This window comes from Etheostoma spectabile, chromosome 15, assembly GCF_008692095.1.
Source record: "Etheostoma spectabile isolate EspeVRDwgs_2016 chromosome 15, UIUC_Espe_1.0, whole genome shotgun sequence".
Taxonomy (NCBI): Eukaryota; Metazoa; Chordata; class Actinopteri; order Perciformes; family Percidae; genus Etheostoma; species Etheostoma spectabile.
The window spans coordinates 28,331,280-28,348,926 of record NC_045747.1 but is presented as its reverse complement, the minus strand read 5'-3'; the positions used below and the strand labels follow the sequence as shown (position 1 = coordinate 28,348,926).

General features: G+C 40.2%; 2 protein-coding genes across 2 annotated transcripts in view; one reads left to right on the top strand and one right to left on the bottom strand.

Moving 5' to 3' along the window:
* The window catches only part of tpcn2 (two pore segment channel 2), a 224,090-nt gene that overhangs the window by 56,563 nt on the left and 149,880 nt on the right, over positions 1–17,647 (bottom strand). The window lies entirely within an intron of this gene.
* LOC116703488 (uncharacterized) lies at positions 12,090–15,323 on the top strand. Its single transcript, XM_032538248.1, has 2 exons — positions 12,090–15,110; positions 15,284–15,323. Exon 1 carries the CDS (start codon positions 12,279–12,281, stop codon positions 14,928–14,930), a length of 2,652 nt encoding a protein of 883 aa, XP_032394139.1. The 5' UTR covers positions 12,090–12,278; the 3' UTR covers positions 14,931–15,110; positions 15,284–15,323.

Sequence of the window (17,647 nt, the reverse complement as noted above, 5' to 3'; positions counted from 1 at the left end):
ATTTTTTTTGGCATTTATCAACAATTTTTGTCACTTTTCTGACATTGATGTGATTTATAAAGGTTTTTGTACATTTGTTTGAGTTTTACTGCTTGAATTGACGTATTAGAAGTGATGAGATGTGTATGCCCAGAAGCTCTCATCTGCTCAGTTGACATTGTTATTTACCTTTGATTTTGAAAAAGGTTGATATGTAAGATAGGTTTTTCCCCAGATGATCTGTAGATAGAAGTTGTTTTTATTCAAATATTTGTCCAGGTTATGGATCTGTGGGACAGGAGATGATGTCTGGTACTACACGATGTTTACTGTACGTAAGTATTAAAAGTAATTATCTGGTATTTCATTTTTAGAAATAAAAGTTTGATTATGAACTGTAGTGTGGCTTCCTGATAGTAAAGCATAAATTCAGGGTTGCCAGTAAAGTAAAAGTATCCATGTTATTTAAGAAAAGAAGTGGAGTAAAAGTGAAAGTTTCCAGAAATATAAATAACGACGTGAAGTACACGCGTTAAATTCTACTTAAGTACAGTAACAAAGTACTTTTTTTACTTTGTAACATTACAACAGTGCTGGTCATGGACGGCTGCGTCCTCCTCCACCCGCTGTACTTTGACTCAGGTAGGGCCACAAAAAGTACTCTGATCTAGATCAGCCTACAGCGCATGCTACTTTTGTGTAACTTCTGAATGTTCTTGTGAAATAAATGCCAGAACTAAGCAACATGGAAAAACATTTCCACAGATGAAAAAGGTTTTTAATGTGTAGCTGACACACATTAAACTTAATAGTTTATCACAAGAGGTGACATTGGTCTTCTTTAAAGTCAAAGACCTTAATACTGTATCTGAAGTCTCTTTTATATAGACCTTAGTGGTCCCCTAATACTGTATTGAAGTCTCTTTTATATAGACCTTAGTGGTCCCCTAATACTGTATCTGAAGTCTCTTTTATATAGACTTAGTGGTCCCTAATACTGCATTGAAGTATTTCATATAGACCTTAGTGGTCCCCTAATACTGTATCTGAAGTCTCTTTTATATAGACCTTAGTGGTCCCTAATACTGTATCTGAAGTCTCTTTATATAGACCTTAGTGGTCCCCTAATACTGTATTTGAAGTCTCTTTCATAAAGACCTTAGAGGTCCCCTAATACTTTGTCTGAAGCCACTGGGTTGTGCCATTTCTGAGTCTTTTGAGAAGAAGGGGGGACGGTTGAGGCTCTCGGGGTTTAACTCGTTTTATAGCCATGATGTCTCTCTCTCATGGGTGGGCGAAATTCTCTGGGCGGGGCAAAGCAGAGAAAGGGGAGGTAACCTTCCCCTTATGACCTCATAAGGAGCAAGATTCCAGATCGGCCCATCTGAGCTTTCATTTTCCCAAAGGCAGAGCAGGGTACCCAGGGCTCGGTTACATCTATCACCATTCTAGCCACTGGGGGACCATAGGCAGGCTGGGGGGGGGGGCTCATATTAATGTTACAAAACGTCATAAGTGAAATTGTTATGCCATGGGACCTTTAACATAAAGTGAAGTAGTGGAATGTAAATATAAGCAGGGTGAGATTTGTGAGAAAAGCTCCCAAAAATTAGAACATGCAAGAATTAATTCCCCTTTTCAATACCATGGATATGGTCTATATATCCATGGTATTACTATGCATAGCCTATCAACCTTTAATGTAGATATTTTGTTTTTTAGTTAATGTACTTGTATTCATTTTGTGTTTATGTATTTCTTTTTTTTTATTCTGTACGGTACTTGTTTTAGTTAAAACCTGCATTTTATGTAGGCCTACAGTAGGGCGGTGCAATTTATCAAAATGTAATCATGATTATGAATTTGGCTCCAAATGATGAATAAAAGAATAATCGAGCAACATTATTGCTCAATATTGACCAAATTAATCGTGATTATATTTTTTTCCAGTGCAGCCCTTGCCTACAGTAGACCATGCAGCAACTCTCTTCTGCTGGTCACAGCCTGTCACATGAAAATAGTTTATTATAGTTATAGCTTGACTTATTATTTATAGCCTACTTAATGCGTAGATAATAAGATATTGTGGATGAGGATTAGAACCACATGTGAAAAAATCTATTTGAGATATGGGTTTACAGTCAGAATTTGGTTGGAAAAAAACAACTTTTGTGCCCATCCACACCTCTTAATACATCCACGATTGTCATCTGATGTGTTTATGACATTTTTAAGGTATTTTGACTGCAGTGTTTCATTTGGAAGGAGATGTGAGGCATTTTGCATTTTTGCGTAGTTTTGGGAATTGTTTGTAGAGCTTTGAAAAACGAGAGAGATAGTTTTGATAACGTGTGTAAGCAGATGTAAAAACTGTAAACGATGAGGCTCCAGGAGTAGCAGCAGATCTATGAGTCATTTTGAAACAGCGCCACCTGCCCATTGACTCCTCGCTGTGGCCGACCGTGGTAATGCAGCCTTTTTCTCCCTGCCTAGTGGCGCTTGAGATGAGGGTTCGATTCTAAGCGGTTAGAGGCCAATTAAAAAAATAACAAAAACAACACCACAATCTAATGGTGTCGTATTTTAGCAGATACAATAACTAGAAAAGTACTACATAGGCAGCCCTGGATAGAGGAAATGTGATTTAGCTTAGAGCCCATTTCACCTTGACCCTATACCTGATTAAAATTCCTATTTTATGGATGAGTCATTACAATTCATATGCATTCATTTATATAGAGCATGTATCAGGTTTTACCCACAATTCCAATTGGCATCCTCAGCAAAATCAAAGCCAATATTTTATAAACTAAAGCAATTTAAAATCTAAAACAATGTCTGCAGTGACTATGAGAGAGAGAGAGTGTGTCCGACATGGGAATGAACAGAGAGTGTGTCCTACATGGGAATGAACAGAGAAAAGTAGTTTACACCGTCAGTGAAATGCGATCGAAGTTAGAGTTATTTAAATACGGCTCGAATTATTATAACAGTTGTAGGTTGTGGAGCAGCAGAGAGACTCGTTGCGTGGCTACACTAATAAGTACGAGACAGCATTGATAGTATAGTGCATGATAGCTAACAACATTAGCCAAACCTATAACACACAAGCTAAACACAATGCTGCCGTGCGTGTGGCTGACACCAACGGGTCTCTCTGTGGGACGTGGCCCAGCAAAACAACCTATGTTTTTTTTCAATTTGTAATCATTTTTTTTTTGGAGTTGTCTCTATGGGACGCCTCACTTCACGTCGAAACAGTTTAATATTATAACTTTCCAGGAGAATTTAAAAAACAGCTTTGCTGCCAGGGGGAAAAGGCACCGAGAGATCTTTCAACTCCGTCATATTTCCCTTTAACAAAGTGAAATTCCTTCAGGAGTAGTTAAGAAACATTCTGGAAATTATTGTCTGAAAATCACCATCAATACCGCGACATCTGATCCAGTTCATTTCCCTCTGCCTCGCTTCGCGTTAGACGCGGGTTGGAATCCCCGCGAGGTGCGGCCACATTAAAGTTACAAAACAACATTGGCTTTATTTCCAGTCGATAGAACAACTAAACAGTACTACAGTTGCAGCTAAAGTGAATGTGATTCAGCTGAGAGCCCACCTCACCATCAACATAGAACAGATTAGAGATTATACTTCAAGTCTAAACATTTTAAAATGACGATAGCCTAACTTGCCTAAGTAATTACTTTGCAGGAGATTAAAAAAGCACGCCTCAGTGGGGAAAAAGGCAGTACAAGATCTTCCGCTCGCGCCACTTTGATCCTGTAGTCAAGAGCCTGTTAACTAACAATGATTAGACTGGTTGTTGGCGATATTAGAGTCCTGGAGGCTATTGGTCGTTCTTCTCTGTTTTCCTGCGGGAGCGGGGCAAGCAATTAACAATTAGTGTTCTTTTTTGAAGTTTTGAGGTTTGCGGTTCGAACCCCACCTGCGGCAGATGAAGAAGGAGACTTTTTTTTAAATTTTGTATTTACTGTAGCCTATATATATGTATATATTGTTTCAACACTACATTAATAATAATAAAATGTAATAGTAATAATAGTAATAAAAAATAAAAAAGCCATTTGACACAAATGCTTTTTTTTTTTAGATGTGTTGATGACATTTTAAGGCATTTTAACTGCAGTGTTTCATTTTGAAGGAGATGTGAGGACTTTTGCATTTTGTGTGTACAGTTTTGAAAATTGTGTGTAGACTTTTGAAAAACGGAAAGATAGTAAAATAGTACTTACACACAAAATCTTTACATGTCACCCGATTTTTGAAACCTGTCCTTTAAAGAGCAAAACTACACACCAAATCTCCACGACCATAAGTTATTTCTCAGCCTTTCCCTTTGTTTTCTTAAGGGACATAGTATGTACCTCAAGACAAGTTCATGGAGGAAGAGGAAGAAGAGGAGGAGGGCAGAGAAAAGAAGGAAGGAGAGCCATCACTGTTCAGATCAGGGCCACGCTTACTGATAACTGGTTTTGAAAGTAGAAAAGCACTAAACAGTCCATAAAAACACACACACACACACACACACACACACATTTTTATCCGAAAATGATACCAACAATGATGCCAAATATATTGTAGGAGCCATTTCTATCCACCTTTTTAGTTAGGTTAATTTAGTTATTTATTTTAGCCACTTGGGGGAGTATTGCACTGGGTGCGATCATTAATGAGGAAAGGTGTGGATGGCGGGGAACACACGGTTCTTACCGTAGTCGTGAACACGCCGCAACATTTTATTAACTAGCACTAGGTGAAGTACTGTTTTATGTGAAGTGACCCTTTTTCTACTTTTATAATAAACGGGAACATCACCCAAAGACAATCAATGCCTGGACTCAAGATCATTTTTGCTACGCGTTGAGAACACCATGCCATCCATACCGAGGCTTTAAGAAGAACAAAGATTATCATCAGGAATTTCATCCGGGTCACGCAGGAAGGTTATCTCTGAGTATGAGTGTCGCCGCCTCCAAGATAAGACAGAAGAGACAGAAGTGGATGAGACCGAAAATAAGCTTTTCCATTGGAGACATAGTGGTCAAAATGGATCCTGTCACTCTTTGAGGGTCCTGGCTCATGGGAGAAATTACACAGACGTACCCAGACAAGAAGGGCTTTGTCCGCTTAGTTCAGCTGAAGACAAGAATGGGGCAGCTGGAACGGCCTGTAACCAAGGCTCTGTCTTCTGATGGAAGTTGGAAGCGGTATAGATGACCTGATCATAGATTTTCTTGGCTCAAGAAAGGATGTAATTTAGATTAGCTCTGCACAAATGGCTCATTTAGTTTAACCTAGGTAATTTGGGTAATTGTGGTTAAAGTAAATATTCACAATTATGGGGCCGGTGTGTAGGAGCCATTTCTATCCACCTTTTTAATTAGGTTAATTTAGTTATTTATTTTAGCCACTTGGGGGTGTATTGCACTGGGTGTGGTACGTCACTGGGAATAAGGTATATTTACAGGTGCGATAATTAATGAGGAAAGGTGTGGATGGCGGGGAACACACGGTTCTTACCGTAGTCGTGACCACGCCGCAACATTTTATTAACTAGCACTAGGTGAAGTACTGTTTTATGTGAAGTGACCCTTTTTCTACTTTTATAATAAACGGGAACATCACCCAAAGACAATCAATGCCTGGACTCAAGATCATTTTTGCTACGCGTTGAGAACACCATGCCATCCATACCGAGGCTTATAGGATAGCCTCCACATTATATATATATATATATATATATATGTATATATATATATGTGTACTTTTTTAATTTTGTATTTACTGTAGCCTATATATATATATATATACAGTGGGTACGGAAAGTATTCAGACCCCTTTAAATTTTTCACTCTTTGTTTCATTGCAGCCATTTTCCAAAAATCAAAAAAGTTCATTTTATTTCTCAGTAATGTACACTCAGCACCCCATCTTGGACAGAAAAAAACAGAAATGTAGAAATTTTTGCAAATTTATTAAAAAAGAAAAACTGAAATATCACATGGTCATAAGTATTCAGACCCTTTGCCGTGACCCTCATATGTAACTCAGGTGCTGTCTATTTCTTCTGATCATCCTTGAGATGGTTCTACACCTTCATTGGAGTCCAGCTGTGTTTGATTATACTGATTGGACTTGATTAGGAAAGCCACACACCTGTCTATATAAGACCTTACAGCTCACAGTGCATGTCAGAGCAAATGACAATCATGAGGTCAAAGGAACTGCCTGAAGAGCTCAGAGACAGAATTGTGGCAAGGCACAGATCTGGTCAAGGTTACAAAAAAATTTCTGCTGCACTTAAGGTTCCTAAGAGCACAGTGGCCTCCATAATCCTCAATGGAAGACGTTTGGGACGACCAGAACCCTTCCTAGAGCTGGCCGTCCGGCCAAACTGAGCTATCGGGGGAGAAGAGCCTTGGTGAGAGAGGCAAAGAAGAACCCAATGGTCACTGTGGCTGAGCTCCAGAGATGCAGTCGGGAGATGGGAGAAAGTTGTAGTAAGTCAACCATCACTGCAGCAATCCACCAGTCGGGGCTTTATGGCAGAGTGGCCCGACGGAAGCCTCTCCTCAGTGCAAGACACATGAAAGCCCGCATGGAGTTTGCTAAAAAACACCTGAAGGACTCCAAGATGGTGATAAATAAAATCCTCTGGTCTGATGAGACCAAGATAGAACTTTTTGGCCTTAATTCTAAGCGGTATGTGTGGAGAAAACCAGGCACTGCTCATCACCTGTCCAATACAGTCTCAACAGTGACGCATGGTGGTGGCAGCATCATGCTGTGGGGGTGTTTTTCAGCTGCAGGGACAGGACGACTGGTTGCAATCGAGGGAAAGATGAATGCGGCCAAGTACAGGGATATCCTGGACGAAAACCTTTTCCAGAGTGCTCTGGACCTCAGACTGGGCCGAAGGTTTACCTTCCAACAAGACAATGACCCTAAGCACACCGCTAAAATAACGAAGGAGTGGCTTCACAACAACTCCGTGGCTGTTCTTGAATGGCCCAGCCAGAGCCCTGACTTAAACCCAATTGAGCATCTCTGGAGAGACCTGAAAATGACTGTCCACCAATGTTTACCATCCAACCTGACAGAACTGGAGAGGATCTGCAAGGAGGAATGGCAGAGGATACCCAAATCCAGATGTGAAAAACTTGTTGCATCTTTCCCAAAACGACTCATGGCTGTATTAGATCAAAAGGGTGCTTCTACTAAATACTGAACAAAGGGTCTGAATACTTATGACCATGTGATATTTCAGTTTTTGTTTTTTAATAAATATGCAAAAATTTCTAAATTTCTGTTTTTTTTCTGTCAAGATGGGTTGCTGAGTGTACATTACTGAGAAATAAAATGAACTTTTTTGATTTTTGGAAAAAGGCTGCAATGAAACAAAGAGTGAAAAATTTAAAGGGGTCTGAATACTTTCCGTACCCACTGTAGATATTGTTTCAACACTACATTGGGGTTCACACTATATATTCCAACCACTCTCAGGCAATTATTTTCACTGTAGAACATCGTATGAAATGTAATTTAGAACAACAGTGTGTACATGATATATATTCCCAAATGTAGCCTACTGTAATAAAAAAAAGCCATTTGACACAAAGGCTTTTTTTTTTTACATGTGTTGATGACATTTTGAGGCATTTTAACTGCAATGTTTAATTTTGAAGGAGATGTGAGGATTTTTGCATTTTGTGTGTACAGTTTTGGAAATTGTGTGTAGACTTTTGAAAAACGGAAAGATAGTAAAATAGTACTTACACACAAAATCTTTACATGTCACCCGATTTTTTGAAACCTGTCATTTAAAGAGCAAAACTACACACCAAATCTCCACGACCATAAGTTATTTCTCAGCCTTTCCCTTTGTTTTCTTAAGGGACATAGTATGGACCTCAAGACAAGTTCATGGAGGAAGAGGAAGAAGAGGAGGAGGGCAGAAAAAAGAAGGAAGGAGAGCCATCACTGTTCAGATCAGGGCCACGCTTACGGATAACTGGTTTTAAAAAAGCACAGTAGAAAAGCACTAAAAAAGTCCACACACACACACTCACACACACACAAACGTTCTTATCCTAAAATGATACCAACAATGATGCCAAATGTATGTGTACTTTTTTTTTTTAATTTTGTATTAACTGTAGCCTATGTATATAGTTTCAACACTACATTGGTGTTCACACCATATATCCCAACCCCTCTCAGCCAATTATTTTCCCTGTAGAACATTGTATGAAATGTAGATATAAGCCTATGAAAGACAAAAGAGCTTTAGATTTAGAACAACAGTGTGTACATGATATATGTTCCCAAATGCAGCCTACTGTTATAAAAAAAAAGCCATTTGATACAAATGCTTTTCATTTAGATGTGTTGATGACATTTTAAGGCATTTTAACTGCAGTGCAATGTTTCATTTTGAAGGAGATGTGAGGACTTTTGCATTTTATATGTACAGTTTTGGGAATTGTGTGTAGAGTTTTGAAAAACGGAGAGATAGTTTTGATAACGTGTGTAAGCAGATGTAAAAACTGTAAACGATGAGGCTCCAGGAGTGGTGTCAGATCAATGAGTCATTTTGAAACAGCGCCATCTGCCCATTGACTCCTCGCTGTGGCCGAACGTGGTAATGCAGCCTTTTTCTCCCTGCATAGTGGCGCTTGAGATGAGGGTTCGATTCTAAGCGAGTAGAGGCCAGATTAAAAAATAACAAAACAACAACACAATCAAATTTGCTTGTATTTCAAGCAGCCAAAATAACTTAAAAAGTACTAAAATGGCAGCCGTGGCTAGAGGAAATGTGATTTAGCTTAGAGCCCATCTCACCTTGACCCTTCCTATACCTGATTAAACTTCCTTTTTTATGGATGAGTCATGAACATTTGTATAAATTAATTTTACAAGGGATGTATCAGGCGTTACCCACAATTCTAATGGGCATCTTAAACCAAATCAAAGCCAATAAATTGTAAATTATAGCATTTTTAAATCTGAAAACAGTGTCTTCAGTGACTATAAGAAAGAAAGAGTGTGTCCGACATGACAATGAACAGAGAGTGTGTCCTACATGAGAATAACAGGAAAAAATATGTTTACACCCTCAGTAAAACAAACTTTAGATTAGAGGTCTTTAAATACAGTTCGATTCCATTTCATTAATGTAGGTTGCATTGAAGTTCAGAGGCTCCTTGCGAAATGGCAAACATGCACGAAGAGTGGACGTAGCAGAGAGGCATGACAGCCGGCAGCATTGAGTCAATCATTACTCAGTGCACCTACGTTTTTTACTATTATTTTGGCATAATGCAGATAATAGGCAGATAAACCTCTCTATTGACTGGTTGAACTGACTTTGTCTCTAATAACACCCGACGCTGCATGTGTAAACAGTTTCAAATTAAGGTAGGCCAATAAAGAATTACCTTAGGAGAATTAAAAAAAAGGGGGAAAGTGGGTCAAAAAAGCACTGCATGATCTTTAAACACCATCATATATCTCTTTAATAAAAGGAGTAGTTTAAGAAACATTCTGGAAATTATTTGATGATAATCACCATCAACTACGCGACATCTGTCCCTCTGAAGGCTTTACGGGGCTTTTCTGTCTCCCTCGGTAGCTGTCTAAATATTGCAAGTGCGCCACCTGCCTATTGAGCCTTTGCATTGGACGAAATTGGCAATGCAGTTTATTTCCCTCTGCCTCGTGCCGCGTTAGACGCGAGTTCGAATCCATGCGAGGTGTGGACCCATGGAAATTACAAAACAACATGGGCTCGTATTTCAAACAGATAGAACAACTAAACATTACTACAGTTGCAGCTGAGGCTAAAGGAAATGTGATTTAGCTGAGAGCCCCCCTCACCATCATCATATAACAGATTAAAGATTACACTTCAAGTCTAAACTGTTTAAAATTAGGATAGACTTGCCTAAGTAATTCCTTTGCAGAAGATTAAAAAAACAGACAAGCCCTTCCACTCGCGCCACTTTGAGCCTGCAATCAAGTGCCTGTAACTAACAATGATTAGGCTGGTTGTTGGCGATATCAGAATCCTAGAGATGTCTGTTTAGTTTCGCTTGATCGAAGCTGTGCCCAAACGCGCGGTATAATTCGCTCAATGGTCTGGTTGGCTCCGAGTGTTGTGCTGTTGCAACCTGCTGCAGGTACACTCTAAGAAATATCTGTAAATTAACAGTTGTTTGACTGTATATTTTAACAGAAATTGTCCGTAGTACGTGATTTACAGGTATATTTCTGTTAATTTACATTTCGAATTGCATTATGGGAACTTCATCTCTGCCAAATCATCCTGGCGGTCATTTTTCATCCACGGACAAAGCAGAGAAGGACAAAGCTACAAGTCTGACCTGCCTGGCAACGGTGAGTCATTTTATGGAAAATATTAACAAGGTGACTGTTTTCTTAGTAGTATTAGTTTTGAAATACTACATTGTCTTTTGGTAGCGTTCTATTGTTAATTTTGGACGGTTAATGCTAATAACGTTAGCTAATATGACCGTTAGCTAGCGTTAGCTAAGTGAGCTGGTGTTAGTGTGTGCTGTGATGAGCTCTTTGGGATTTGGAGATTAAAAAGCGGATTTCTGTACAAACTGAGGAGCTTTGTATGAGGTATTATTGTATTATTAGGTCAAATACGCATCCATTATGTCCCGCTTCAACATTTTTGTGGGTCCTTATCTGGTAATTGTTTACAGTAAATTGTCCGTATTTTTAATCGAGCGGAGTTTCGCGGCACATGAAACATTAACTCCCCCCCATCCCCCATACTCCCCCCCCCCATACTCCCCCCCGTCTGCCAACCGCTGTCTGAACAGGCAAAGGTTTAAGGTTGATCTCCTCCAGTTACGTTTGTGTAGAAGGTAATTATTATAGATAAATTTAGAAGAATATGATAATGTTGATATTGTGAGTGGTTGCGGTCAGAAGGTCCGTTAACGTTAATGTTGATATCGCGACATTAGCGGCTCATCCAACGGTCATCTCGTTCCCGTTGTTCCGCGGGCTCGTCTCTGGCAGTGACGTTAACGCGATGAGGAGGCGAGGCAGCGCGAGGCTTTAACGTTACGTGACACAGTTCACATTATCATATATATATTCTAAAGGTAATCTTATGTTTCCTTAGCCCCCGATGTTGTCATTGATAGCATTATAAATGTTTAACTTTTTCGAGTGAAGACCGAAGTTGGCAGCCACCTGTAAGCTGGCTGTTGTTGAGTGAAATCAGAACAAATATATAGCACCTATACTGAGAATTTATTTTTTTTATGTTATCAAGCAAATTAACTTGTCAGTGCCCCATTTCCGGCTTAACATTGTTGCCTTTGAAATAAAAGCTGAGACTCACCGTAAGCTAGCCGTTTCAATTCAGTGACCACGTCTCGTGCTTTTATTTTGAAGGTTTTCCGTAATAACTGTTCGCCAGTGCTAATGTTTTGATAGTCGATACTCGATTGACGGTTTGAGAGTGAGTAAAAAAAGAATATTTTTGGGGATATGTTGTTGATTGAACAGGCTACATGCTAACATGCATATTTTAACTTGCTGTTGGCTAGTTATATCTTCGGTAGTGACTTCTGTGACGTTACAGAAGCTAACGTTAGCTAGCCACAGGCCCAGCTGTCTACTGGGCCCCAGAAATCATTACGCGTCACGTTACGCTTTTGGCACAACTCGGTAAAATATTAGTGTGTAATAATCGCCTTAAATTATTAAGTATGTTGTCCACATATGTAGAAAAATATGTTGCAAAATCCGTTAGCTAGTACATTGACACACTTTCACTTATTCACTATGCAAACACATTTGAGCTGATAAAATGGGAGCTTGTAATTTTCTATAACTGAAATTTTTACTCACAGAACATACACACCCATTTTCTTAAAAATAATAAAAGAATGTGTACACTGATGTTTACATAACTACAATGACAGCTACAAACTTTTTTTTGTTTTACATGTTTTTGCATTTTGCAAAATTTACCTTCATATCCACCACCCTTAGTGGTTAGGTTTGTGTGTTTTTTTGACTAACACTTCCAAAAAAGAGGCAGTACATTAGAACAATGGGACTACAGTGGCTTGGAACTAAAATGACTGTTGTACTCGTTGTTTTCAGATTTCTACCGGTGCACGCAGCAGTTGGACATCTCAGAAGACGCCATAGAAAGCCATGCAGTCTTGCCTTTACACTGCCTTACTACTGGTACATTAATTGGATACCATGCTATTTTTTTGCTTGCTTTCACGATGATATTTAATTGTGGTATCTGTGACTTTAGAAATACCTCAGTTTCTGACTATGTGAAACATTGTAGAACCCATAGAAACAGTAACAAGGCTATTTTTCCCTGTGGGTTTCCAGACTGTGGAAGAAGCTTTTCGTCTTACAATTCTTTTAATGTTCACTTGTCCAGATTTCACCACGAAGGGAGGAAGCTGACTTTTAATCGTAACATATCTGTGCAGTTGAAGTGTTCTTGGGAGTTTTGTGGCAAAGAATGTGAAAGCATAAAAGGTCTCGTAGCTCACCTTAAGTGTCATTTGCAAGAGGGTCTTGAAGTGACGTGTCCTTATAGTGGATGTGCAAAGACCTTTAAAGTCATATCCTCTTTTACATCTCATTTATCAAGATGTCACAAGCAGTGTGATGTTACACATATTGATCAAAGTTATATCAGGGAAACAACAGAGTATGCACCTGCTGGTTCGGATAATGGGTCAAGCGTTGATAGTGAAGTACCAACAGTGCAGCATGAAGGAGAGTCTGACCCAGGGTCAGCCCAGGATAATTTCACTGAAAACATGGCTCTTTTTTTTCTTGGCTTACAAGCAAAGTATCTGGTTCCTGCATCTACAGTCTCTGATATTGCAAGTGAAATGAGGTTACTACAGGATATGCAGCATGAGTTTACTATGGATTGGTTTTCAAGAGGTCTCCAAGAATATGGTGTGCAAGCTGAGGCTTTACAAAATCTAGGGAAACGTGTGTACGAACAAAGCCCTATGCAGCGCACCCTACATGCAAGTAGTGGCACCTTAACTACACACCACAAAAGACTTCAGTTTTACAGGAGAGAATTCAACTTGGTAGAACCTGTACAAATAACCTTAGGCCATGATGACAAAGGCAAGGCAAGACATTTTCACTATGTTCCCATTCTAGAAAGCTTAAGAGCTTTCTTGAAAAATGAAAGTGTACAGCTTCAAATTCTAAATCCTGTTCATGCCGACGAGAGCATGCTATGTGATATTAGAGATGGTTCGGTCTCTAAATCTAGTGAACTGTTTGCCTCTGATCCACATGCTCTTCAGATCATGTTGTTTCAAGATGCTTTTGAAGTTGCAAACCCTCTTGGGTCCGCCAGGCTAAAACACAAAGTTCTTGCTGTGTACTACACTTTAGGTAATGTCTATGCACACCACCGATCCACCGTTGACTCAATACAGCTTGTACTACTTTGTTTGGAGAAGGACTGTAAGTTTTTTGGACCTGAGAGAGTTTTTGATGTTTTGTTATCAGACTTGTGTGACCTGGAGTCAAAAGGCATTTGTGTTGAAGGGAAAACTTTCAGAGGTAGTATTGCCTGTGTCATTGGAGACAATCTTGGGTCCCACTATCTTGGGGGATTTACTGAAAATTTCAGCTGTGCTGAATATTTTTGCAGGTACTGTCATATTAAAAAAGGGGATTTTCAAAAAAATCCTCTTTCTACAGCCACAGAGAGAACACCAGCTAGTTACAGTGAATCCTTGCTGGAGTTGGAAAATAACCCAGATATCCTAATGCACAAAGGCATCAAGTCAAACAGTGTTTTGAACAAACTCACACATTTCCATGTTTGTGCACCAGGACTTCCACCCTGCCTTGCCCATGATTTATTTGAGGGCATAGTTGACTATGATTTGGCAATGTACCTGCATTTCCTTGTAAAATCAAGAAAGTGGTTCAGTTATGATGTACTTAACCGCAGAATTGTGACTTTTAGAGGTGAGAGTCAGAATAAGGCTAATGTTCTGCATAACAATGGGACCAAACTTGGGGGACATGCTGCCCAAAACTGGTGGCTTCTTCGGTTCTTGCCAGTACTGTTACATGACAAGATTAGAGACCCTAAGGAGGAAGTTTGGCAACTTGTATTGCTACTCAAGCAGGTGGTTGAGCTTGTGTGTGCTCCTACACTGTCACAATCACAGGCTGCCTACATGAAGGTCCTCATTGAGGAGTACATAGAAACAAGGCATGTACTCTTCCCACTTAAAAAGCTTCGACCCAAACATCATTACCTTTTACATTATTCAGATCTCACATTAAAGTTTGGACCCTTAATTCGCATATGGACTATGCGATTTGAGAGCAAGCACAGCTACTTTAAGAGGTGTATTCGGGCAAGTAAGAACTTCAGAAACATCACAAAATCCCTTTCAGAGAGGCATCAGTTGCTGCAGGCCTACCAAAGCATGGGCAATGTGTTTTCCCCTGAGTTTATCATGTCTGACTGTACAAGGTTTTACCCAGAATTGTATGATAGTCAGGTTAAGGACGCGCTAAAAGTGTTTGATGTCTCGCCATCAAATGCAGTAGTGACAGACAAAATTACTGTACGAGGCACATGCTATGCAAATGACATGCTTGTTATTTTGAGCTGCGAGGGTGGAGAGTTAACTCTCGGGCTTATTGCATGCATTGTAGTGAAACAACAAAAGACTGTGCTTCTTTTGCTTCGACAGAAAAGAGCAAGTCTTGATCCAGATCTTGGTGTTTTTGAAGTAGAGAGTGAAGGTGGTACTTTTATTTGCCAAAGACTTGATGGGCTTCTTGATTACACCCCACTTAGACACTACCATAGAGGTGGCAGACTGCTGGTTACTCTTAAACACAGTCCACCATGGAACCTGTAAGGGAGAAGATCAGAAGCACACTGCCTTCACTGGAAGAGGAGCAAACAGAGACTCTTGTCACAAAGTTGACAGATATTGGAGTTAAAAATCTGGAAGACTGCACATTTTTAACAGCAGCTGACTTGGATGGGATTTTGTCGTTAATACAGTCCAGGCGGCTGATACATGCATTCTCCTCAGGTAGGTAATGGGCTTGATTAGACATTTAAACACACACACACACACCACACACACACACACACACACACACACACACACACCATAACACATGACAGTACATTCAGCTCTTTGTAAGTGTCTCATTCTCTTTTTTTTGAAATTCACATTTTTTGATTGTTCCTGTTCCTCCCTAGCATCTCAGAGCACCTTGGTTGTGTCCGGTGCTCCAAATGATTCAAATTTGAACGAGCATCTGGTGGCAATGCCGACTGTGGCGCTAAACGAGCATCTGGTGGCGACGCCGACTGTGGCGCTAAACGAGCATCTGGTGGCGACGCCGACTGTGACACCAACTGTGACACCTCCACAGAAGTTTCAAATCCCATGGCAGAAGTTCCCAGTTACATTGATGAATGCACTGAAGGAGAAGAAGAGACCACTACCAAAAGACAGAAGACACATGATCCGGATCATCATGGAAGACATGATGGCTACTGACACCAGACCAGGCAGAAGCAAGTTGAAGCAGGTTGCACAACAGCTGGTTGAGAGATATCCTGATTCCTTCTTGGACAAATGTGGCATAAATGTTGTGGGTCAAGGTTTTGCATCCCTTGTAATGCAAATGGAGAACAGGGTTGAGAATGTCAGAAGACAGTATGCTTTTAGCACATCCCATGATGAGAGGCCCAAGAAAAAATGCAGAGCTTCTGACCGTTATGGTTGTACTCAATGGCAACCTGAGTCACTGAATGACTTTAACAGCCATGAGGGTAAAAAGAAAATGCTACAAGATGCCTTTAAAGAAAACCTTCTCCCTCAGAGTGACATTAAAAGACTGATGTCTGAAACATATTATGCCCAGCGCATCACTCTGAATAGTGAGGAAAATATTATCAAAGTCATGGAAGAATGGCCTTACCTCTTCGACACCACCCATCTGCTCGACCACACAGAGAAACTGATGGGATTTCCTGTCCAAACCAAATTGCTGAACCAAATTCAGGAGAAGGGCGAGATCATCACTGAGTTTCTTGGTAGCAAGGGAATCACAGGAGTTACTACAGACCCATTGAAACTTCTCCAGGGTCTAGTGAAGTACCTCTCAGAGGAGCAAAAGGTGCTTTTAATAAATGAAGAAGTAAGTTCTGCTGCAAAACATCAATTCCTTAATTTAGTAAATTATGGTTTAGCCCAACAAATATGTCCCCTCACTAATTTCCCCTATGCCTACTCTGTCTTCACCTCTCTCACAGGATGCCTTAGCAGAGCTGCCAAGCACCCCGTGCATCATAGTTATGGGTAAGGAAATGCATGTCTACTCTAAAAATATTGGGAGGTGTTGTGTATTTGTTTAATTGAAAGATGTATGTTGTTATTTATGTTTTACAGATGAAGGAAGATACAAGATGTCAGTGGATGAAGTCCAAGTTAACATAATCGGCTGTCCACTAGTTGCTGTGAGCTATATGTTCAGCCTGTATTATGTGCTGAATATAAAGTATCCAACGGGAGCAGCCCTGACTCTGGAGTTCATCCAGAGGTAAGTTTTCACCATCATTTTTGTCCGTTTTATAGTATTATTTATTTTTGCAATTTCAATTTAGACATGTTTGTATGCCACAGGTGCTTGCTGGGGATAAACCCAGAACGGGGCACAAAAGCAGAAAAGCGGGGGAAACAGTACAACATCCCTCCAAAACTGCTTCGATTCCTGTCGGACCTTAATGACTTCAAGAATCCGTGGAAGATTTAAAGGTAATTGCACACACCTTTGTTCAGGGTAGCCGCGGGGTCTTAAAAGTTTTGAGGAAGTCTTAAATTTGATTATCTCAAATTAAGGCCTTGAACAAAGTCTTGGATCTAGCCAAACACCAATCGGTAACATCTGCAAAGATTGGATCTGTGAGCGTATTAATCTGCTCGGTGTGCGTCCTGTAACAAACAGAGTGAGCAGCTGCCGGACTCTAACATTTGTTGATCTGAGCAGGACTTCCCTGCAGACTGTTTAGAGACGATGTGACCGGCAGGTAACGTTAAAGGTTATCTGCTGCTGTAGCAGAGCTGCAAGTAACCGCTGATCTGAGCTGTGTGTTTCAGGGTTCAACACTGCTGCACAACTGTTCTTGGTGATCTACAAGAGGAATCTTCGCAGAATTTATTCTGACTTAAATAAAAGTTAGCACAGCTGTTCCGCATGGGCCATTGAGGCTCTGTGCCAAATTTGGCGTCAATTGGTTATTAGATGGCACTTTTAATTTTTATAATTTGCAAAATTGCTATATGAAAAATTTACTTTGTACCTCCTAGAGCGCAAGTCCCATCTGCACCAACATCTGCATCTAAACTTGGGGGGCCCAAGCGCCCGGATAGCTCAGTTGGTAGAGCGGGCGACTATATAAAGAGGTTTACTCTGACGTGGTGGACGCGGGTTTGACTCCGACCTGCGGCCTTTTGCTGCATGCCATTCCCCTCTCTCCCCTTTCATGTCTTCTGCTGTCCTGTCAAAATAAAGGCTGAAAATGCCCCAAAATAATCTTGGTGGACCCTCATTACAA

Excerpts from the sequence above, each read along its gene's own strand:
- LOC116703488 (XM_032538248.1), top strand. The coding sequence starts at position 12,279 with ATGATATTTAATTGTGGTATCTGTGACTTTAGAAATACCTCAGTTTCT.